Genomic DNA, 26,148 nt, shown 5'->3' with positions numbered 1-26,148 from the left:
TATAAAGATGAAACTTATATTTATGTGTATTGAGGATTGTATGCTCAGCTTCTAAAGGGGAAATAAAATGTCCTATGCGATAACCATGGTTCCCTCTACATGTTCATTGTTTGACTGTGACTGATAATAATCATAGATTTTGACCTTTTGTTTGCCCTTGTCCGTGTCCATTAATAAGAAATTGGCTAATGTTGTTTTGCATATTATTTTCCAAACATTTTAGCTCTAATTGGATTCTCTTGACAACCCCAGGGCAAATTTCCCATTTGTAGTCTGTGTAAGAGCCCAAGACTTAACAGAATTCACTGCATAGATTGTGTACTAAGTTTTATTTGTTTTTCAGATTTTAAGAAAACCATCCAAATGTTTTAATATAATTTAAAATATCCTGAAAAATATGGATTCATTTTGTTATTTTGCTTTTACGCCACTCGACATTTGTTTGGGGCAAACATTGGTCACATGAGATTACAGTACTGGGTAAGGCTGGGGCCCCTTGTGGCAGAAACGCCGCGGAACAGAATTGCGGCATTTTACAGTCAGCGTAAAGTGGATGGGAAGTTGTGGCATCAGTTTCCCCATGGGTATAACTGAAGCAGAAAGTTCTCAGAGGAAATCTCTGCAAACTTTCTGTGTAAAGTGCTGCAGGAAGAACCGTGATGTGTCGCAGCCACGGTTTTTCCCGCAGCAATTTTTTGCAGCAGGACGCCACGTGGGGCCTTGGCCTGATAGTACACATCTCTTCCTCTCTATTTTGCCAGTGAAGTTTAGGAGACACACTCGAAGGTTACTAGAGTTTTGCAGCACACAACATTATCATCTGGGCTGTGGAAATTCCAGACACCCCAACCTTAGCATCTTGGCTGCAGGAGTTACTCCATATACGCAGTATGCTAAATCTGCTAGCTGACTTAAAACAGAAAGATAGTGCTACAACAGACATGGCTCTCGTGGGATACCTTCTACTACTATGCTGACTTTCAATCTGCTTTTTCCTCCTCTCCCTCCTGATTTCCTCTACACCTTTCATTATCTTCCCACATTCCCTATATCTGTGTTTCTCAGTTCAGTTGCCTTCCCTCCAGCAACTCTTCTGGCCATGTGAAGGGTGTAAGTCATTCCCCCCCTTCTACTCCCCCCTTTGCTCTTTGGGCTACCAATTTATTAATGTTTATTCCTTGTTATGACAGTTTGGAATTGATTCTGCTGCGTCAGAGGTTTTTTTTACCCTTGTACCCCTTTTCTCCCACCTTACCTCTCCACTAGTTGGCTTTCACCCGAGGCCCCATTGTATCCCTTTTTTACCCTTCCTTGCTCCCCTGACTTCGGTTTTATTTTGTACTGTTTTGTTTTAGCTGTGTAAAAACTTAATAAAAACTTTAATGAAAAAAAAGTCTCTTTAAGGCCCCATGTAGAAACACGGCTAAAAAATGCTGTAGAAAAAACAATGTGAAAATGGATCGTGTTTTTAAGGCATTTTTTTTTAGTGTAGATTGTGAGCCCCACATAGGGCTCACAATGTACATTTTTTCCCCCCTATCAGTATCTTTCTTGGAATATGGGATGGAAATCCATGCAAACACGAGAAAAACGGCATGGTTTTTTGCCCTTGGCGGGATTTGAACACCAGGGCCTAGCGCTGCAGGGCTGCAGTGCTAACCACTGAGCCACCATGTGGCCCCATTTTTGCTGCATTTTTATCTACATTTTTTTCTTCTCCTATTTAATATATATATAGAATACACCTGTGAATTTTGCAGCTAAAATTAACATGCAACTTTTTTTTGTTGCAGATTTTGCCTCATTTTTTTGAGCCCAAAACAAGAATGACTACCAAAACAATGGGTAATATATAGAAAGTACTTATATGTCTAACTTCTGCTAAATCCACTCTTGGCTTTGGCTCAAAAAACTACAGCAAAATCTGCAACAAAAAAAGCTGTCTTTCCACAATGTGGGGCCTCAGCTTTAATCTATAGAATAAACTGCATGCAAGAGTCATTCGAGTGTCCTGAGTGTTATTTGCATTTGGATAGTGAAGTGACATATAATCTTATGTCAGACACGATAGCTTTGATCCAACATCTTTTAGATTCTAACAGAGATGGGCGAACCAATTTGTCATGCAGGGTCGCCATCAGGAATTTTGGGGCCCCATACAGCCTAAGTGTCTGGGCCCCCCCCCCCCCCCACACCATTTTAAGACTACTTCATTTTGCGACAATTAAACCAGTGATTTTCAACCTTTTTTGAGCCGCGGCACACTTTTTACACTTCAAAAATCCCGGGGCACACCACCAACCAAAATGGCACAAAATGACACTAAAACAGTACATATTATACATATAGTTAATAATATAGATTCTAAATGGTTGAATCTTTGGTTGAAATAAACTGCAGCAAAATCTGCAACAAAAACGCTGCGTTTATGCAACGTGGGGCCTCAGCCTTACGCCTCCTGCATACAAGTGGCACGCATGTGGTTTTCACTGATATAAACATTAAAAATTAATTGACAGGGCCACAAATGCAGACAGATATAGGGTATATATAGGACAGATACAGGGTACGTATAGGACAGATATAGGTGATGTATAGGACAGATATAGGGAATGTATACATGAGTCCCCCCGCGAACTTCCGGTTGACGCATGCGCAATGGAAGGGCGGCAAGAGAACTTCCGGTCCTGATGTTAGACGGACGTGTAAGCTTGACTTGCAAGCATTATGCCGTCTGGTTGTTGTGCTTTTGGTTGTTCCATGAGAAGTGGAACGAATTTAATGTCCTCCATCAAATTTTACAAGTTTCCATGGAATCCAGATCGACGAAAAGCCTGGGAAATCGCTGTAAAAAGAGAAGGTTGGGCACCTAACAACAGCTCTCGACTATGCAGTCTTCATTTCATATCAGGTAAGTTTAAGTTTTCACATATGGTGTTCTGTTTTGGTCACTGTAAGCATAACTATAAACAAACAAATCGACAATTTGCAAACTAAGAATAGAAATGTTATTTCCTGGTTTCAGGGGGCCCTTCCAAAGATCCTCTGCATCCTGACTGGATACCCAGTGTGTTTCCTCATTGTGAAGCAAGTGGAGACAAAGGCAAAAATGCATTGAGACGATACAACAGAGGCAATCAACGTGCAACTTCGCTGCAAGCTAAGACAGCTTCTACAGATATGAGCACAATGGCAAATGAAATGGAAAATGAAGTGGCAGGTGAAGAAAGTTGTGCAGACATTTCTACACAAACAGAGAAACTTGTACATTGTACAGTAGGAACACAGACTGAACTAACATTACATGATACTAATAAATTGGTAGCTGAGAATGAAGCCATGCGCAAACAGATTGCAAGTTTGGAGCAGATAGTTGACTATGAGAAAGATGATGAAAAAAAAAAAATTGTACACAGGATTGCCAAACTGTAAAGTTTTTCAGATGCTCCTTCAGTATGTATTACTCTATTGGAGACCAGATATTACAACCACCCTTAGCTATGCTGATCAACTGTTATTAGTGTTGATGAAAATGCGCTTGAATCTGACCAACAAAGATTTAGGTTTCAGATTTAGAATTAGATGTAAAAAAGTTTCCACTATTTTTCATTGCTGGCTAAATATTTTGGCTGTAGAACTTAAAAGTCTAATTGTCTGGCCAGCCCGTGATGTAATTCAGAAGCGGACGTCGAAACAATTAGTAAAGGGTAGGTTTCAAAACCTTCGCTGCATAATTGATTGTTCTGAAATTTTCATTGAACGACCTGTTAATTTTAAGGCCAGATCACAAACATTCTCAAATTACAAGAATCACAACACTATTAAATTTCTAATTGCCATTAGTCCTACAGGTGGAATTTCGTTTGTGTCATCTTGTTGGGGTGGTAGGGTTAGCGATTTGGAGCTCACCAAAAGATCTGGAATATTGAGTCTCCTAGAATTTGGGGACTTAGTCATGGCAGACAGAGGTTTTGAAATTCAGAACATACTGTCTGCAAGAGGTGTTTCTCTTGCTATTCCCTCCTTCACAAGAGTTAAATTTCAACTATCAAGAAAGGATGTAGAACTGTCAAGGCAGATTTCTCGTGTACGAATACATGTGGAACGAATAATCGGTCAACTGAAGAAGTATAGCATACTACAGGGAATCATACCTATTACTCTGTTAAAACGCCCTTCTGACACAGAGCTGTCTACTATTGATAAAATGATAATCGTATGTTCAGCTCTAGTAAACATGCAAGGACAGATTTTTTAAATAGGTATACATGGTGTTGCAAAATTACATAAGGGTTAGTCAATGTAAAAGAAAGCAATAAAAAACAAATGTTTACCCAGAAATATCATTGTTTATTGTTATAAATGTTTTGATTTCACAATTTATTCAAAATACAATAGACATTTCAACTTCAGTAACTTTATCTACAGTTTCTCTTACGTTAAATCTTCTGATGTTGGATATACACCCAAGTTTGTTGTATGATTCTGTTGTGTTCACACATCAGTATGCCATCAGTCTGTTTGAATTCAGTTTGACACTTCAAAACAGACTGATGCACATACTGATTGTATACTGACACCTTTTTCTGCTGATAGCAAACGTTCTCTGTTCCCTAGAGGACAGATAAGGGGATTAAAAGTAGCAATTGGAAACAGAGTAGAGATAAGGAGATATAATAAATGTCCTTATCTCTACTCTGTTTCCAATTGCTACTTTTAATCCCCTTATCTGTCCTCTAGGGAACAGAGAACGTTTGCTATCAGCAGAAAAAGGTGTCAGTATACAATCAGCATGTGTATCAGTCCGTTTTGAAGTGTCAAACTGAATTCAAACAGACGGATGGCATACTGATGTGTGAACATACCCTTACTGTTTTTGTTACCTTTATTTGAACATGAAAACTTGTTGAACATGAAAACTGTTAAACATTAATAAATATAAAGAGGTAATGAATTACCTTAATTGACAAAACAGACACGAGTATTGTTTTTTTGTTTGGCATCCATTGTGGTCTAACCTCTCAACCTCTATTCAGCAGACAACTGGTCACGTGACAAGTCATTTTTGTGTGCTCTATGCAATGATGAATACACCTGAAATCACTATGAAGAGGTTTTACACTTTTGACAATACCACTTTCCTTTAGGTTTTCGATTTAAATTCATACATTTGAAATGGAACCAAATGACATCACACCTATCGCCATCACATGCAATCATCTTTCCTGCTGCAGGTGATTTGCACAAACAGTACAACCGTTCTCCTCCATCTGGAATGTAATCTGTGTCTAGCCTTCGCGTTAGGATTTCTGGGAGTACATATTTTATATAAAAACTATCCAATTTCGGTTTTAATGCCTCTTCCCAAAATTTTGTGTCTGGGTAAATCTTACTGTATGTCACTTCATCATGTATGAACACTACAAAAAAACAAAATTTTGCTCTTGTTAAAAACAGCTGACCCTGTACTTGAGTGTAATAATGGTGATTAGGTTTTAGCTTTTTATTTTTTTCTAGATAGAATTTTGGATCTTCTAATGCCTCTTTAATTGTGGACATCTTATAAGTGAAGGGACATTTAATCTCAACAATTCCTTTCCCACAGCAAATACATTCTGTGAACCCATCAGGACTGGCTCCCAGATGTGGCCATTTTGTGTTAACTACCAATCCTGCTTTGCGGCATGAAACTCTTGGTGTTTCCCTTGTTCTTCCTGAATAAATTTTCTCTGGCTTTTCCCTCATTTTCAATTCCCCATACCATTGCATCAGATTTCTGAAAACCACCTGTATAGCCCATGATATCTCTTACTAAATTAGTGGAACTTGTACTTTCTTTAAATGTCATCGCCCTGTGAAATTGTGATACACATATTCGTCCTTTTCTGTTTAGTCTCCATACTTCACTCATATTCTGTTTTCGGGATGCAAGCTCTAGGTAATCAGCCTCTTTTTGTGAAATACATAAACTGTCAAATACGGATATTAACACATTTTCTAAGCCTTCATCATCAAGATCTTTAAACTGTAGGTTATAAAGATTAATCAGTGACATGGGGAGTACGCTTTCATCTATTTCGTCTTCAGATGCAGAGTCAGTTTCTTGTGGGTCGAAAGTCTTGGTGGGAAAATGCCTTAGAATTTTAGCATTTGGATTAGCCTCCATTAGCATGCTCAGAAGTTTTTTAGGAGAACCACGAGCCACAGGAACAGGTAAAGGAGAGAACTTTTTATATGTACGTCCTCTAGTTGGCTTGCAGAAATTAATGTCAATTACTCTCATACTTTGCACCACTTTCTTGCCTGTAGTCTTCCACGTACAAGGGTTACAAGTCACAGATGTACTTGTGGCTCCATCAGTCACAGCTGCTTCTATAGCGAAGAGAACTGCAGCTATATGGCTACAAACTTCTCCAATTCTGTTAGTAAAATAAGAAAATATAATTGTTGAGTGCACATTCTACAGTTATCTATCATAAAACATTTTATTAAATGGACCATTACTTACCCAGCTATACATTGGCAGTGGGCTGAAAAAACTTCACCATTTTCGTGGCAAACAATCCAACATTCGTATGGGTTTCCATTTCGTTGTCCTGGTGCAACTGTAGCTAAAACAATACGATATAGTATAGAGCTTTCAGGTTTATGTATTAGAACCTTATATATTTTGCCACTTTGGAAATAATTAAAAGCTTCCAAAGACTTGAAAGCCTTCAAACTCTCTCCGGTATAAGGTCCTGGAGACTTCACCAAATAATCATATAGATGGGGCCATTGCACAGTCGGCCATAATGTACAATCATTGACAAACTTGTCCTTGTTTCGATTATCGTAAGGATCCGGACCTTCTTTTCCTTCTATTGTCAATTTTTCCTTGTATCGGGCTTGATCACCGATATCCAAACTTTTAAAATAAGCACTTGTCATTACGAGAAATCATCACTTCATCACTAACACTGTCTAAACCGGAAAGCGCTGTTCGCCCGGAAGTAGGAAGGGCGGGACATAATGCTTTATTATTGTTGTCAAAAGGGGACTCATGTATAGGACAGATATAGGACCTGCTCTATAATTTTCAGCTCTTCAATTTGGCCCAGATACACAGCCACAAAAAGAATGGCTGTATATATGGGTCCTTAGAAATGTATAGGTCTGTACTTATATCCACAGTTGTGTATAAAAAGTTTGGTCATGTATATTACAGGTTACAACTCAATGTGCCTCATATTAATAGCAGTGAACCCCATCATGTCCCTCACATTAACCCCCTGTGTGCTTTACATAAGGGACACTGATATGTGAGACATATGGAGGTAATAATTAAGTAAATATCTTCATTATATAGTACCCCCATATGTCACACATGTTATTAACTCTTATGTGAGCCACAGGGGTTAATATGAGGGACATGATGGGGTTAATTGCTATTAATGTGAGGCACATGGAGTTACTAAAACTAAATTAATAACCCCAAATGCCTGACATTAATAAGAATAGTTACTAACCTGGTGTTTTCTTTTACTTTCACTTTGTTCAGCTTCCTCTCCTCCTCTCCTATTCTGGGCTGCAGACGGCAGGAGCTCCTCACGTGTAGCAGCAGGTCCAGGGAGCCCTTATCCGGTGCAGTGAGAGGCTCATCTCTGATTGGTGGGCAGGGAGAGAAGGGGGCGTGTCCTACACCTGAGCTCTAGCAGAGCAGTGTAAGGACACTCCGTCTACATTTACAAGCAGGGACTGGCTGCTGTGCCTGCAATGTACAGTAGGTCTCCCGTGCCAATCTTGGCACGCGTTTGGGGAACTTTCCCCGCGGCACACTGGCTTAAACAACCTCCTCTGACCTGGGGCCTGGGCAGTGGGCACTGCAGGGGGCCCGATCGAAATGTCAGGGCCCCGATCGGTCCCCATCCCCCAATCCAGCCCTTGGACTGCTGGCGCCAGGGGCCGGGCCCCCTCAATTTTTCAATTTGGCCGGGCCCCTGACGCCAGTAGCGGTAGTACTGCCCTATCGGCGGCCCTGTTGTCATGATCCGGGTTCGGACTGAATATTCCAAATTGTTTGGTTTTTAATGAAGCTGAATAAATGGTGAATTGTCTCCTTTGAACTGAAATGGCTACTGCCAGTAGAGATGGCTTGTCATCTCTACTGCGGATGTCTTCAACTCACCTCCAGACTGCGCACACTCTGGAAGAGAAGAGGAAAGGAGGCCCCGTTCCAGACACAGGAAGACACGTAAGTATTGATGGGGATGGGGGGTGAAGAATACTGGTGATGTTCCGCTTTGGAAGCGGTGAAACAGAACATCATCGGATTATTAGAAAGTGAACCTGGGGCGTTCATAGGCCACATATTTCTGTTAGTGGTCAGGAGTCTTTTTCAGCAACAAGGATCTGTATGGTGGCACATGCAGTACAAGTCATCGGTACAAGTTACGTGGATGAAGCTTGTATGACAGCACACAGTATTTGTACAGTTTGTACAGTATTATAGAGCTCTAGGTAAGCACTGTTTGTAATGCCATAATAGTAAATTACTCCATTTACTCCCAAAATTAAGTAGAAAAAATATTTTCTTCTCAGTGTTAAATACTAGAAATGAATCCATGAGGCCACAGTCATTTTGCATGTTCCTGGTTCAAGGATTTATTTTGTACTTTCTTTAAAACAGAGAAACACTGGAAGATTGTATAAAATTTGTCTCCAGTTGATGAAACCCATCTGTAAAGTAAAGGTTCTGTTTTATAACAGTGTGGTAGCTCTGAAGTCATGCCAAATCAGCAACATTGGGAAAATTAGAAAGGTTACTTCATGTTTCCCTTGCTGTTATTGCTTATTTGTCAGTATGTATACAGCCCTGATCTTATCTAAGCTTGCGTTACTTCTCCTCAACACCTCCTAATTTTCCATACATAACTGGGTCTTGTTACTATTTTTGGAGTAACCAAAGGTGACCTCTCCCATTCCGCTGATGAATTTGAAATCTGCGGCTGGTCTGATTAGAAAGTAGAATGTAAGCATTTTTATGGAAAATACTGACATTTGACTAAAATAGAACGTCAGAATAATCAAGAAATAACGGCGGAGATTACCAATGGCACCTTGCATATAGTACGCAGAGATATTTTATACATGTCAGATTCACCTATGTCTCATTCACCCAATGAGTTGGTTGTTTCTTTCCCTTAGGCTACTTTTGGACTTTTTTATGATAATGATACATTTTGTAATATATATATATATATATATATATATATATATATATATATATATATATATATATGGAAAATAAAAATAAATATAATTATACATTCTATAAAAATACATCAAACTAAAAACTTGATTCACATAGATCAATGTCTGATGGTTCATTGCCAAACTCACAAATCTACAACAAAACGGCTGAAAAAGAAAAGAATCCCATTATTGCACTGATCTTTTAAGACCCTAGCAATAAACCTGGCTGCAAGTGTTGCATCGATGGGTCACGTAAAAGAGAGTCCGTGCTACTGCCGAAGAGTCCAGACAGTTTTATGAGATATCCTGACTGAGTTTTATATGAAGTACCAGAAAAAAAATCATGTGATAGTAAATACTTTGGGGTAAAAAAAAGACACAAATATTGTAGGTATGAATTCTTCATTGGCTAAACAGAACAATGATACGTGACAACATCATTTGGCAGAAGACCTTTTGACGCATCTTTACTCATTGATGAAAAAAAACACACCAAGAAGGAATTGTTGGGATCCATTGAAACTTTGTATGTGTGAATGTAATGATGATATATGTAAAAAAAATTACAGTATTAGAAAGAATGAAAAAAAACTGTACAATGAAAAGAGGTTCTAGTACCCTGACAGGCTATCTGTATCCGGGATACAAGATGAGATACAGTTAGTCGTGGAGGTATACAGGTTCCATATGGTATCCTGCAGCACATTTGTCAAGATATGCTGCAATTGGGCCTGTAGATATGCTCGTAGAATACCAATGTTGGCAACCCAGTTGTCCCATAAACACTCAACTGGCAATAAATCTGTCAACCAGACAGGCCAACATTCGTGTGAAACCTTGCTGTGTGTGGGCAAGCATTATCCTGGTGAAAAATGCCAGTTGAAAGCCCTGCCATGAGAGGCAAAGCATGCTCTGCACATATCTCTGAATTGTTAGTGTCCCTTGTATCACTACTAGGGGTGACTATCATATGCAATGGATTCCCAGATCATCTCACATCAATTGGGGCAGTGTGCCAGTCCACCCTATAGGAAGGACTGAAGCAGATTTATTAGTACAATTTCTATTGCTTATATAGCATCAACAGTTTGCTACACTGTGCAGACATTGTCATTACTATTATCCTCACACCCTACGTTCACTATATCTAGCATGTACATAGCTAATTAATATATTAGAAGCTTCTGTGATCCTTTGGCTCGCAAATCCCAGGAAAGATAGCGCTGGTTACGTTAAGGGCTGGGCAGCCTTCAACGCAAAGAGCGCTATCTTATTAGTGAGATCTGAAGAAGGGGTGCGCACTTTATGTTTGCATGTAAAACTCTGAAACGCGTTATCTCTTATCTGTTGAAATAAAAGCCTGATTTAGTTTATTCCAAGGCGCTTATTGCTTTTATTCAAAATGAGCGCATCATTCCTGGGATTTGCGAGCCATAGGATTACAGAAGCTTCCAATTGTCCACACGGTCAGTCATTCAGACGACCGGTCTCTCCGACTGATGCAGCCCCAACCTACAGGTCTATCACACAAGTCATAGCTCCACACCCCATGTCGGGCCAAGCAAGTTACCCCAAGATTTGAGGAGAGTTGAGGGAGAGCTTGCTTATTTCCCAACTAGCAGAAGGATCGCAGTCTGTCCTGTTGCAATCTTCCACTATCCTAATTAATATATTAATACATTTTGCAGTGTGGAAGGAAACCAGAGTACTAGTAGAAAATCCTAACAAACACCGAGGAAAACAATCAATGTGGGAATGGGGACCTGGATTGTGACAGCATACAAGACTCAGTGACACAAGACAATAGTGCCAGCCAAGGAACCACGTGGGGAGTATAGCCTAGTGACTTTTATACAATATCCAGGTATTCAAATTATTTTGTAGTATTGTCACAGACATTAGGAGCAAAGATTTATAATTTATTCAGGAACAACTAGACAATGTCTATATATGTCAATATACAATATTTGATGTAATCTAAAGTCTTACCATAGTCATTTTTACCATAGACAATATAGTTTGTATTTGGTGGAAGGACATGTTGTATTTATTATGACCATTTTCAATCAGGCGACTTTCCAAGCTATTTGCCACTGACAACTTATCGCTAGCCACCATCCTCATTCCAACAATAATTGGCAAATGAACAGCTGGTTTACTTAGCAGAGATGCCTGTTGTGATGAGAAGAGACGATGGATGTATTCTCACAAACATCAGCCTGCAATGTGAGGTGACAGTGAGAATTGAAAAGTTGGGTGATAGAGTCCTAAGCATGAGATCAGTCAAAGGTTAAGCTGCACTCACACAAATATGTCCCATCTGACAGTGGTGCTAGACAACACTAGTAAAAATAAAGATGTTTGAAGATAAGTTGCTTGCAAATAAACATCCACCATGTCACAGCACCTGATTTGCTAATGGATATGGCATTTGTAGACAGACTGTATAGTCTACAGGCAATGACAGCAATCTGCAGAGACTCTCCCATTAATTAGTATAGGCTCAAATAAATAAACATGATGGGCAGAATTTACAGCGGCAAGACCCTCACCCTACTAAATGTATCTTTACATCAATGGAGTCTGTCAATAAGATTTGTACTAAGGTCCCGGGGTCCACAACCAATTTCCTTCTCTGAAACATTTATCTATAGCTCATATTCATTTAATCATGTCAGAGACTTCATACGTTTTGGCGATATCCAACATCTTTTAAAGCAGACCTGATTTCATCATTTTTTTAAATTTCAGATATGTTATTTTTCAGGGTTTTTAGTTTCTGTTAAATAGAGTCAGGACATTATCTAGAATGATGTTATACAGAGTCATAGCTGTAAGAGGTGTGACAGTAACAGGCGCTATGATGCTTCTTGGGTCCCGTCTGTTCTCATTCGGATGCTTCTTGGGTCCCGTCTGTTCTCATTCGGATGCTTCTTGGGTCCTGTCTGTTCTCATTCGGATGCTTCTTGGGTCCCGGCTGTTCTCATTCTGATGCTTCTTGGGTCCCGGCTGTTCTCATTCTGATACTTCTTGGGTCCCTGCTATTCTCATTCTGATACTTCTTGGGTCCCTGCTATTCTCATTCTGATACTTCTTGGGTCCCTTCTGTTCTCATTCTGATACTTCTTGGGTCCCTTCTGTTCTCATTCTGATACTTCTTGGGTCCCTTCTGTTCTCATTCTGATACTTCTTGGGTCCCTTCTGTTCTCATTCTGATACTTCTTGGGTCTCGGCTGTTCTCATTCGGATGCTTCTTGGGTCCTAACTGTTCTCATTCTGATGCTTCTTGGGTTCCAACTGTTCTCATTCGGATGCTTCTTGGGTCCCTTCTGTTCTCATTCTGATGCTTCTTGGGTCCCAGCTGTTCTCATTCGGATGCTTTTTGGGTCCCTTCTGTTCTTATTCTGATGCTTTTTGGTCCTGGCTGTTCTCATTCTGATGCTTCCTGGGTCACGGCTGTTCCTACCTCAATATAGACTATATCCTTCAATGGGAGAGCACAGTGACCTGACTACTATCCATATGGGAATAATGACTATCATTTGCTTTCCACCTCAGCCAAGTGGTCATTTCCAATGTGTCAATGGGGACTAGAAAATAGAGACCAGCGGAAACTCAAGAAGTACCAAAGCAGCAGATAATCGTTGAGGTAAATCTCACTTATTGTGTTTTTATGTCATTTTGATCTCTTTTCTTTTCTTTAAGAACGTACTACAATAGTAGACTCTAAAAGAGCTGTATCATTATTATGTAATAACCAAGGAACGCCTTTAGTCAGGACAGAACAATAAAATGTCTTGTGAACAGCATAGTACCAAGGAACAGGATACAACTGGAAGTGAAGAACTAGAAGATGACACCAAGACTCAAGATGAAGATACAGTGACAAAATATATGATCAGAACTGCAGTCAATCCAAATCTCAAAGGACAAGCTGCTCCTTCCATCTGCTCAATAGTCTTTTCCTTGACCGATTATCAGTTTCTGTCTTGAATTTGGTTAAAACTGAAATTTGTTGCAGGTTTTGTGGTTTCACAGTTTTATTCCCATAATGTGTACATGATGCTGAGCGTAATAATAGAAGCTGTACCAAAGTGCTCAGTCAATATCTTCTATGTGACTAATATTATTCCGTGTTCATTATGAAATATCAATTTGTTTTGGTAAAATAAATCTTTCCTCAGAGAGTCTATGTACATAATTTTAGTATGTGAGGAGATGGAAACAGCTGCTGTAAACTTTCATTCCTTGTCAAGGCGACGATGCGAGCAATTTAATGTGATGATCATTTGTCTCCTGCCTAAAGCAAAGTCTGATTTCTTTATCTGAGATAATATTTTTCCTGTGCTAGCACACAATGGACTGAAATTGTCATAGGAAAATAGCATCATCAATAATTCCACGCATTAGTGTACTGCTACATAATCATGCATATTCTAACTAGGAACATTTACATTGACAACTTATACACATCTAACCAGGAGTGTAACTACTAGGGTAGCAATGGTAGCCACAGGGCCTGGAACATTAGGTGGCCCGACACCAGCCGCTACCGCTGCAGATTTTTTAAAAATAGATTGTTACCTGCTGAAGTAATGGGCTCTATTTACTTACCGATCCTGGCTCCTGCTCACGGCCGCCGGCGCTTCTCCTTCTGCGTAGACGGCTGTGAGAAGGACCTGGGATCAGTAAGTAATAATAATAATAAATTTTATTTATATAGCGCCAACATATCCCGCAGCGCTGTACAATTAGTAGGGTTCAAATACAGACAGAAAGATGCATTACAAGAAAAGTCATTTCACACAATGGGATTGAGGGCCCTGCTCGCAAGAGCTTACAATCTATGAGGTAGAAGGGGTGACACAAGAGATAGCAGGGGCGGCATTGCTTATACAGTGGTCAGACAAGGCCGTGGGCTAGCGAACCTCACAAACAGACCCCCCCGAGTATAATGATCGTAGGGCTAGGCGAGGTGTGGGAACATAAAATCACTGTTACTTATCTCTCTTGGCTCTGGAAGGCTTCGGGCTTACTTGGTGACTTCCCAGACATCACGTGGCCGGGCCTGCGTCCTTATGCGTCATGACACAAGCCTGGTTCAAGTGACATCTTTTCCATCATTGAAGATTGCTAACATCAGCAGGGAGTGCACCGGAGCCCAGGACAGATAAGTAGCAGTGTTTTTTATGTCTGTATCCTCCCCTGGGTCTCTGATACTCTGGGGTCTGAAAAGACTTCAGAGTATAATAATTGTTCATGGGCATAATACTGTGTACAGGGTCTACTATGGGGCATAGTACTGTGTGCAGGAGGGGCCACACGGTGGCTCAGTGGTTAGCACTGCAGCCTTGCAGCGCTGGAGTCCTGGTGTTCAAATCCCGCCAAGGACATAAAACCATCTGCAAGGAGTTTGTATGTTCTCCCCGTGTTTGCATGGATTTCCATCCCATATTTCAAAAAAGACATACTGATAGGGAAAAATGTACATTGTGAGCTCCATGTGGGACTCACAATCTACATTTAAAAAAATAAAAATAAAAAATAGTACTGTGTGCAGGGACCACTATGGGGAATGACACTGTGTGCAGGGACCACTATGGGGGATAATACTGTGTGCAGGCGCCACTATGGGGCATAATACTGTGTGCAGGAGCCACTATAGGACGTTATACTTGGTGAATGAACCACTATGGGACATTATAGTGTATGTAAATGGGGCGTTATCATTTAGGGCCAGTAAAGGAGGTACTATGTTGTGTGGGAGCCCAAGTCAAAAGTTTGATATGGGGCCCAATCTTTGCTAGTTATACTAATGAGTAAGGCCAAGAGTGGAAGAACACACTGGATCAAGGGTTGCCAATTTTACAATAATTACAAAAAGGGGGCACCCCCACTAAATAGGATAAAACGTAACCTTTATTTATAATATTTTTTAAAAAATTAAAATACCCCAACACAGTATTCGGCCCCTATAATTCTTGCAAAGGGCATATGTGTAAGTGTGTCTATCCACTCTACAGATTGAATAAGAGTGAATTAAATTCCTCCCAGACTCACAGGGTATATTTAATTTAATTCACTCTTATTCAATCTGTAGAGTGGATAGACACACTTACACATATGCCCTTTGCAAGAATTATAGGGGCCGAATACTGTGTTGGGGTATTTTAATAAAAAAAAAAATATTATAAATAAAGGTTACGTTTTATCCTATTTAGTGGGGGTGCCCCCTTTTTGTAATTAAGGCCAAGAGTGGGACTGAAGGGTTGATTCTGGAAAGCTCTATGAAAAATAATTTATTGTTTCATAGCAAGCTTCTGTAATCAGCCACAAGAAAATGGCCGCGGACATGCGCAGTCGGCTTTGAACTCTATTGGGAGGCTTTTTTTGGTGGCTGATTTAGAGGCGGATTCAGTGTCAAAATCAGCGCCAAAAAACTCTGTGTGCACTGAGGCTGAGTTAAGACAGTTTTTTGGTCTGGAATTTGACACAGAGACCGCCTCAGATTCTGGACTATAAAACCGGATTCCGCGTCAAAATCCTGACCAAATAACCCCGTCTGAATTCAGCCTTAAGGCTATTTCTACATGTTAGGGAGAAAAAATGGGATTCCAATGATCGGATCCCTTTAATGCACCTGAACTGCAGTACCAGACCAAAGCCATAGACAGGTGTAGGGGTGATTGTACAAGACAGCCCCATTGAGGCTCAGGCTACCCAACAATTTTGGCTGTCACTCCTATCATGCTACCAAAGATCACCAGATTACCCTGCAACTCCTTCATTATTACAAGTGAATGGAGTCGCATTGCGATCCCAAGGGTACCGCATCTGTCACTTGTAGTTGCAAAAAGTTGAACAATCCTCAGTCGCACCATCCTTGAGGTCATGATGCGACTCCATTCAATTACATTAGTAATGGCTGCGACTAATACTTGTAGAATAGAAGGTATAGAACTAGATTACATAGTTGGGTCTCTCTACAAGAGATGAAAGCTTTGGTATAACACCCATGTCTCTATACATCTAAAGCTACACAATTAGCTTTTCACAAAAAAAATCTGTGATCACAATGATATTAAGAGAATTCTTTATTTCCATAATTATACAAGGGAGACGGCAAAATGCAACATTTTCCAAATAAATCTCATCACAGCTTTCATGACTGTTCAGATTTGCTGGGTATTCTCCTATTGATGGGACTGACAGATTTATGCTATTATTTTCCACATTAATATGGTTTTGTCAGATTTCCAGCAGTGTTTGTCTGCTGACATTTATAAGCTAGTCTTCTGATATTAGATAGACCACATTGTTCCACCAGAGATATTACTGGCCCCTGCACAGTTTTGCTGATTTTATTTAATTCTGTTATTTGTGCCAACTAAATAACACAAAAGCAAACCGATTTTATTCTTTTTATGGAAAAACAATACATTTTAACAATATTGCAAAATACTGTATCAGTTTAGAATAACTTTGCAATAAAAATACAAGCAGACTGTACTTTATGGGTATGATGTGGCATGGTGAGGCAAAATAACCATGTGCGATGCTAGTTTTCTAATGTAAGTTAGAAAAACAATGCTACAAATCCTCATCAATTGGTTACTCAGGGTTCATTCACACGAAGGAAAATGGTGAGGAGTTTGGTGTGGAAGTTCAGCGCTGAAAATAAAGCCTCCCATTGTCAATGCAGTTTTATGGCATGGGTTTTCATCACTTAATAATAATATAATAATAGTACATTTTATTTATATAGCACCAACATATTCCACAGCGCTGTACAATTTGTAGGGTTCAAATACAGACAGGAAGCTACATTACAAAGAAAGTCGTTTCAAACAATGGGACTGAGGGCCCTGCTCGCAAGAGCTTACAATCTATGAGGTAGAGGGGGTGACACAAGAGGTAGCAGGGGCGATATTGCTTATACAGTGTTCAGACAATTTTGTAATAGAAGTGACTGTCATTACATAAACATAAGACTTTATGAGCCGTCGACAGTCGTGTCCTTTAACATGTGGATGGAGCTTGGACCTATAAAGTTAGCATGAGATGACATCATATCATGTGGGGAAATGTGGGAGCGGGGACAGAGGAGGGTTAAGGGTTTACGTTAGAAATTGTGATAGGCTTGTCTGAAAAGATGTGTTTGCGTTTGAACCTGTAGAAATTGGGAGTTAATCTGATTTTCTGGGGTAGAGCATTCCAGAGAAGAGGTGCAGCTCGGGAGAAGTCTTGTATACGAGCGTGGGAGGTTCTGATAATAGAGGATGTAAGTGTTAGGTCATTGAGTGAACGGAGAACACGGGTTGGGAGGTAGACAGAGATGAGGGAGGAAATGTAGGGAGGTGCAGCATTATAGAGAGCCTTGTGGATGAGGGTGATAACTTTATATTTTATTCTTTAATGAATAGGCAGCCAATGTAATGACTGGCACAGACCTGAGGCATCGCTGTAGCGTCTAGCCTGATAGATGAGCCTGGCCGCTGCATTCAGAATAGATTGTAGAGGGGAGAGTTTAGTGAGGGGAAGACCAGTTAGTAAGGAGTTACAGTAGTCAAGGCGAGAATGAATCAGAGAGACAATAAGTGTCTTTTATGTATCTCTGGTAAGGAAAGGGCGTATTCTGGAGATATTTTTGAGGTGGAGGTGACTATCATTGGAATCCCTTTTTGAGGTAATGCCACATTGGATTTAACCATCATAATTCTACTCCAGGCCGCCATTCCATTGATATTCGTTTTTTTTCCGGTATGCAAATTAGTCTCCAGACAGCAGAAGGGGCATTACTTGTACTGCCTAAAAACTCTCCCTTGATGCCTCAATCTTCTACAGCGGCACCTCTCCTCCATGTTGTCATTGCTAGGTTGAGCCTGCATTCGGGATGGAAATCCCGTGCATCCTCAGTCGGCTCTGCCATCGGGTTTTGGGCAGGGCCAACTGCTCATATCTGTTCAGCCATTTTACAGTGGTCGTATACAGGAACAGTACGCTCATGTAAGTGCCACAGTAAAAGGCCGAGTAGACATGCACAGTTGATTCCACCCAAAGCCCGTTGGCAGAGGCAAATGAGCATGCGTGAGATTTCCATCCTGAATGCAGGCTTGGCTTGGTAACAACAACTCGGAGCATGCGGCAGAGAGGCGCGGATGAAGAAGATTGAGACGTTGCTGGAGAGTCTTCAGACAGCACAGGAAATAGGTGCTGTCTGGAGACTCATTTGCATACTGGGAAAAACATAATATCAACGGAACGGCGGCGCGGAGCAGAATTATAAAGGTAGGGGATGGATAGTCTTTCTTAAGGCTATTTCGACGTGGTATTACCTCAAAAAGGGATTCTAATGATAGAATCCCTTTAATAACAAAAAGATAGAATTCTAAATAATACAACCACATAGTACTTACATGACACTGCCCAAAATGTTCACATATTATTGCTATCCGATGTCAAAATAAGCTGACAGTTGTACAATACATAAACAATACATTCCAGTGGGCAGCAATCGGTGAAAGATGGCGACACCTGTGGTGCATTGTGCAATTTAGATGCCGCGGTCGCATTTGACCTTGTCTTCTATAGGATTAACAGCCGCTATCAGTACTGGCAGATTAGATTAGATTAGACTAAGAGTAATATTATTGGGACAGGTTACCTCTACTATTAGAAAAACGTGAAGAGAAAAAAATGATGATGTTCCATTTGAGCAGCGCAGAGGTCAGTGGTTAGCACTGGGGACTTGGAGTCTTGGGTTTGAATAGAGCCAAGGACAATATCTGCATGGAGTTACTATGATCTCCTTGTGTTTATGTAGGTGTATCCCAGTTTCCTCCCACACTCCATAGACATCCTGATAGGGAATTTAGATTGGGAGCCCTATTTGGGACAGATATTTGTGAATTGCTGAGGAATATGTTGACTCTCTATATGTTTTGTCAGCTTCTGCTGTGCAATTGTTATTGCCTGTGAGGACAAGGACCTATATTACACAGATAACCTTGGAAATCGTTTTTATCAATTTTGAAAAATTGTCTGGGGTTCCCCTTTTAATCTCTATAAACCTCTACTTGCATCCAGTACACGCATGTACAGTATTTATGTATATTCTTATTTAGAATGAAGACTAAAGATTCAGCTATGTTACCTCAGAATTGGCAAACCATAATGAAAAATACAGCCAAATGATATCTGCGTTTCACATAGTACATGCTTATGAAATTTCCCTGGTAATTGGTACCATACACTAAAGAAATGCGGTCTATTAGAAACCCTATTATTTGTTTCCTGGGAGTCTGTTGGCACAAATGAGAATGTCTGATCTATATTTTATGTCCATATAAAATGGAAACACCCCGACTTTAATACTGCAGCCAGCGCTTATCATTTGATTACTCTCCAAAAGTCGCAATGTTCTCACATCTCCTGGTCTTGCCAGGACAATCTATTTTTTTTCAGTTGAACGAGAACAGTGAAGTTTATTTCCCAGACTTCGGATGCTTTAGATTGATACAGAGATTAGTATAGATATTAATACAATGAATGGCATCGCCAGGCTGGTTACAGTGACTTATATATAAACTCACATTTACTAGTTTATTTGCGCTTTGTCCAATATGAGGATGGGGCTTAGCAGGAAAGGGATACGACTGAAGATGTGAAACTGTGAGTCAATTTATGATGCAATTTATCATCCGGCATCACTCACTGTCATCATGCTGGTAAGATCGTCTACTGGTCTGCACTGTACAACTATTAGACAGTATTAGTATGGGCCGCTTTATCAATTTATTTCTAGAGATGGGGTCTTCTGTGACATCATGGGCCTGGGTTAATCACTGAAGAATGTGATTGGGCTTCAGCGGCGACTTGAGCATGTCATCTGACTGTTGGTATCCCAATCACAGGCCTCAGCCGTGACCCCCAGGCCAATGAAGTCACAAAAGAGCACTGGATATAACCAGGTGCAGTGAGGTGGCCCAAAGAGGTAGCAGAAGGTGAGTATCAATGTTTTTTTACTCTTTACACCTTCCCTGGGCCTCTCACTATTATCTATACCCCATGGTATAATAATGTCACTTTTCAATTTGACATAACTTCAGCTATGTTTGCCACAGAACTAGAGGTGGGATAGATGGGTTCCCATCTAGGAGCCCTAAGGGCTCATTCACACTATGTAAACGCCAGCTTATTCTGAACGTAAAACACGTTCAGAATCAGCGGCGTATAAAGCAGTTCCATTCATTTCTATGGGAGTCGGCATACAAGCGCTCCCCATAGAAATTAATGGGCTGCTTTTTTCACTACAAGCACTCTCATTGAAGTGAATGGAAAGTGCCCGCGTGTACGGCTCGGCATGAGCAGAGCTAGCCGTACACGCGGGCACTTCCCATTCACTTCAATGGGAGCGCTCGTAGTGAAAAAAGCAGCCCATTCATTTCTATGGGGAGCGCTCGTATGTTGGCTCCCATAGAAATGAATGGAACTGCTTTATACGCCGCTGATTCTGAATGTTTTTTACGTTCAGAATAAGCTGGCGTTTACGTAGTGTGAATGAGCCCTAAGACTATTCTACAATATGTTTGAAGCCAAACATGTTTGAGCCAAAACAAATCGGACCTGAGCCGCTGAACCCAAACATGAAACAAATCTGGAGAGATTCGCCCATCTCTATTTCTGTCAAATATACTTTAAGGTACATACAGTGTATATACACTCACCGGCCACTTTATTAGGTACACCTGTCCAACTGCTCGTTAACACTTAATTTCTAATCAGCCAATCACATGGCGGCAACTCAGTGCATTTAGGCATGTAGACATGGTCAAGACAATCTCCTGCAGTTCAAACCGAGCATCAGTATGGGGAAGAAAGGTGATTTGAGTGCCTTTCAACGTGGCATGGTTGTTGGTGCCAGAAGGGCTGGTCTGAGTATTTCCGAAACTGCTGATCTACTGGGATTTTCACGCACAACCATCTCTAGGGTTTACAGAGAATGGTCCGAAAAAGAAAAAACATCCAGTGAGCGGCAGTTCTGTGGGCGGAAATGCGTTGTTGATGCCAGAGGTCAGAGGAGAATGGCCAGACTGGTACGAGCTGATAGAAAGGCAACAGTGACTCAAATAGCCACCCGTTACAACCAAGGTAGCCAGAAGAGCATCTCTGAACGCACAGTACGTCGAACTTTGAGGCAGATGGGCTACAGCAGCAGAAGACCACACCGGGTGCCACTCCTTTCAGCTAAGAACAGGAAACTGAGGCTACAATTTGCACAAGCTCATCGAAATTGGACAATTGAAGATTGGAAAAACGTTGCCTGGTCTGATGAGTCTCGATTTCTGCTGCGACATTCGGATGGTAGGGTCAGAATTTGGCGTCAACAACATGAAAGCATGGATCCATCCTGCCTTGTATCAACGGTTCAGGCTGGTGGTGGTGGTGTCATGGTGTGGGGAATATTTTCTTGGCACTCTTTGGGCCCCTTGGTACCAATTGAGCATCGTTGCAACGCCAAAGCCTACCTGAGTATTGTTGCTGACCATGTCCATCCCTTTATGACCACAATGTACCCAACATCTGATGGCTACTTTCAGCAGGATAATGCGCCATGTCATAAAGCTGGAATCATCTCAGACTGGTTTCTTGAACATGACAATGAGTTCACTGTACTCCAATGGCCTCCACAGTCACCAGATCTCAATCCAATAGAGCATCTTTGGGATGTGGTGGAACGGGAGATTCGCATCATGGATGTGCAGCCGACAAATCTGCGGCAACTGTGTGATGCCATCATGTCAATATGGACCAAAATCTCTGAGGAATGCTTCCAGCACCTTGTTGAATCTATGCCACGAAGAATTGAGGCAGTTCTGAAGGCAAAAGGGGGTCCAACCCGTTACTAGCATGGTGTACCTAATAAAGTGGCCGGTGAGTGTAGATCAAAGTTATGACCCATTAGAAAGAAACATGATTTAATTATAGTGAAGAAAATCTCCATTCATTTACATCAAGGAATAAATGAAAAAACTGACTACCTATTTACGTTAGACACATGGGGTTTTTATTAAACCCTGCCTCGTTTTCATAAAGCCCACCCACCAATTGGTAGAGGCCCCAAAACTGTTAGACAGTCTCTAATACACATACAGTCCTATGAAAAAGTTTGGGCACCCCTATTAATCTTAATCATTTTTAGTTCTAAATATTTTGGTATTTGCAACAGCCATTTCAGTTTGATATTTCTAATAACTGATGGACACAGTAATATTTCAGGATTGAAATGAGGTTTATTGTACTAACGGAAAATGTGCAATATGCATTAAACCAAAATTTGACCGGTGCAAAAGTATGGGCACCTCAACAGAAAAGTGACATTAATATTTAGTAGATCCTCCTTTTGCAAAGATAACAGCCTCTAGTCGCTTCCTGTAGCTTTTAATCAGTTCCTGGATCCTGGATAAAGGTATTTTGGACAAACAATTCAAGTTCAGTTAAGTTAGATGGTCGCCGAGCATGGACAGCCCGCTTCAAATCATCCCACAGATGTTCAATGATATTCAGGTCTGGGGACTGGGATGGCCATTCCAGAACATTGTACTTGTTCCTCTGCATGAATGCCTGAGGATTTGGAGCGGTGTTTTGGATCATTGTCTTGCTGAAATATCCATCCCCGGCGTAACTTCAACTTCGTCACTGATTCTTGAACATTATTCTCAAGAATCTGCTGATACTGAGTGGAATCCATGCGATCCTCAACTTTAACAAGATTCCCGGTGCCAGCATTGGCTACACAGCCCCAAAGCATGATGGAACCTCCACCAAATTTTACAGTGGGTAGCAAGTATTTTTCTTGGAATGCTGTTTCTTTTTGGACGCCATGCATAACGCCTTTTTTTTATAACCAAACAACTCAATCTTTGTTTCCAAAATGAAGTTGGCTTCTCCAAATGTGCTTTTGCATACCTCAGGCAACTCTATTTGTGGCGTACGTGCAGAAACGGCTTCTTTCTCATCACTCTTCCTGACAGCTTCTCCTTGTGCAAAGTGCGCTGTATTGTTACCGATGCACAGTGACACCATCTGCAGCAAGATGATGCTGAAGCTCTTTGGAGGTGGTCTGTGGATTGTCCTTGACTGTTCTCACCATTCTTCTTCTCTGCCTTTCTGATATTTTTCTTGGCCTGCCACTTCTGGGCTTAACAAGAACTGTCCCTGTGGTCTTCCATTTCCTTACTATGTTCCTCACAGTGGAAACTGACAGGTTAAATCTCTGAGACAACGTTTTGTATCCTTCCCCTGAACAACTATGTTGAACAATCTTTGTTTTCAGATCATTTGAGAGCGGGCTGTCCATGTTCGGCGACCATCAAACTTAACTGAACTTGAATTGTTTTGTAGAAAGAAATGGTCCAAAATACCTTCATCCAGGATCCAGGAACTGATTAAAAGCTATAGGAAGCGACTAGAGGCTGTTATCTTTGCAAAAGGAGGATGTACTAAATATTAATGTCACTTTTCTGTTGAGGTGCCCATATTTTTGCACCGGTCAAATTTTGGTTTAATGCATATTGCGCATTTTCTGTTAGTACAATAAACCTCATTTCAATCCTGAAATATTACTGTGTCCATCAGTTATTAGATATATCAAACTGAAATGGCTGTTGCAAACACCAAAATATTTAGAACAAAAAATGATTAAGATTAATAGGGGTGCCCAAACTTTTTCATAGGACTGTAGAAAATAATATGTAGGGCATGTACACCAGAATTCTGGGTGTATTTTTATTACTTTGTCTGCCCCACTTTGTCAGTTGTTCAGCCACAGGAGAGGACAGGGAAGGAATGGATAACTCACACATGGACCCAGCGGCACGAAGATTCCCATCACTGCAATTTACATCATGTACTAAACATACCAAAGAATAAAGATTTTTGTGCGAGTGTGACATTTACATTGATTCCCAATCCTCAGGAAAATCCATCAATGTGAGATTAGTGGTTGCATACTTCTCAACTTACACTAGGTTCACATTAGCGTTCGGGTCTCTGTTCTGTGGTTTCCGTCTTCTGCATGCAGAATACTGAAGCCTGTCAAACCGGATCCGGCCGTGAGCGGCGGTTAGTGTTTTATGCTCTCCGCCGCAAAACCGAATTTTTTAAATTGGACACAGAGTACTGCATGTCCGACTCTGTGTCCGATTTAAAAAAAAAAACGGTTTCGCGGCGGAGAGTATAAAATGCTCACCGGTGCTCGCAGCCGGATATCTTTCAAACCCATTCAAATGAATGGGTATATGAAAGAGTCCTGCAGGTTTCCGTCTCCTGTCTCTGTTTTGTCCAGGAAAACGGAAACCTGCAGAACGGAGACCGGATGCAGATGTGAACGAGCCCTTACCAAGAACTGAAAGAGGGACAGAATGTGCAGCAAATTTATGTATAGTAAAACAGCCCAGCCCACTTCCACTTTGGCTCCACTCATTCCCACCAATGGCTCTTTGTGCGTCCACAAAGTGTAACACCCCTATAGTGACCCTGGCACTATATGCCCCCACAGTATATAGTCCCCCTCCAGTTTCTGCCCCTTTACAGTTCCTTTCAGTAGCCCCCACTGTATATAAACCCTTCCAGTTGCCCTCACATTATACAGTCCCCCTCTAGTTGCTCCCATACTATAGAGCTCCCTCTCCAGTTACCTCCACATTATACATTCCATCCCCCTCCAATTTCTCCTACAGTATACAGCCTCCCTTCCAGTTGCCTCCACAGTATACAGCTGCTCCTTCAGTTGCCCCCACAGTATACAGCACCCCTTTCAGTTGCCCCCACAGTATAAGCACCCCTTCCAGTTGCCCCCAGAGTACACAATCCCCCTCCAGTTGCACTCACACTATACAGCCCCTCTCCAGTTACCCCCACAGTTTACAGCTCCACCTCTAGTTGCCCCCACAATAAACAGCCATCAGAGTAGGATGGTTCAAACAAAAAAACACTAATACTTACACCATTCCACTGCTGTTTTCTTCTGTCTCAGCTCCCAGATCCTTCAGGGAACAGTAGGGGCAATGTAAGGGACGTCGCCACATCTATTGCCTCCAAGACACCGGGAGCAGAGACAGGGGCCAAATGGTGAAGCAGCAATTAGTTGTGTTGAAGTTAGTACATGCACCGATCAGGTCAGTAGGACAGGACCCAGAATTCAGGACTACGCAGCTGAATCTGGGACAGGTGGGAGATATAGAGGGGGTCCAATCTTTAGGACACAGGCCAATCAACAAAATGAAGGATTGTACCCTTCTCTTATTCAGTGAATGGGGTGAACTGCATTACCAGGCATAGTCACCCATATGGATAAGCGGTTGTATAAACTATGTGTTACCTTTCTGCTCCTCACATTTGTAAAATGATGATCTAAAACTGTGTTACATGAATTTCAGGTTAAATTGTCTAAATGGTCTAATGTCATTATTTGTGGTTTTCTGATTTGCAGGTTTTCATGGAAAACAACTTCTTCCCCCATGTTCCCTGTAAATAGTCAAAGTCAAACAGACTCTTTTCATATAAAAAATAAGATCAATGCTTTTAACTATATTTATATATCCAAAGTAATATAGCTTTACATTTGGATGCTGCATTTTGATTGTTTGGTGTTTCTTGATAGAAAACAATTCTTATTTTATAATGTTAAAAGTGACTTTTCATTTTTTTTGTATTTTTTTTTAAGTATTTTCTTCTTATTCACAATTTAGAGTTTGTTACAATGTATCAGTGTAGCTTTAGGTGTTATGCATACGGTATATGGAGCTAGAATGGAAGTGCACCAGACCTTACTGTATCTCGATGTGCCATCAAATCCATATAGAATCATAGGGATGTTTGTTTTGCTTTTGGATTCGTATGGAATTTGACAAG

The 26,148-nt window shown here is 40.9% G+C and overlaps 1 protein-coding gene across 1 annotated transcript; it reads right to left on the bottom strand.

The window, feature by feature from the left end:
• Positions 1-5,659: 5,659 nt before the first annotated feature.
• Positions 5,660-6,930, bottom strand: LOC142194057 (uncharacterized). The gene is made up of 2 exons (XM_075263084.1): positions 6,509-6,930; positions 5,660-6,419 (listed from the first exon to the last, which is right to left on the bottom strand). The coding sequence occupies exons 1-2, from the start codon at positions 6,928-6,930 to the stop codon at positions 5,660-5,662; spliced, it is 1,182 nt and encodes a 393-aa protein (XP_075119185.1).
• Between the last annotated feature and the right edge of the window lie 19,218 nt (positions 6,931-26,148).

This window comes from Leptodactylus fuscus, chromosome 2 (genome assembly GCF_031893055.1).
Source record: "Leptodactylus fuscus isolate aLepFus1 chromosome 2, aLepFus1.hap2, whole genome shotgun sequence".
Taxonomy (NCBI): domain Eukaryota; kingdom Metazoa; phylum Chordata; class Amphibia; order Anura; family Leptodactylidae; genus Leptodactylus; species Leptodactylus fuscus.
The sequence above is the reverse complement of the archived record's forward strand: the minus strand, read 5'-3'. Positions and strand labels throughout refer to the sequence as shown.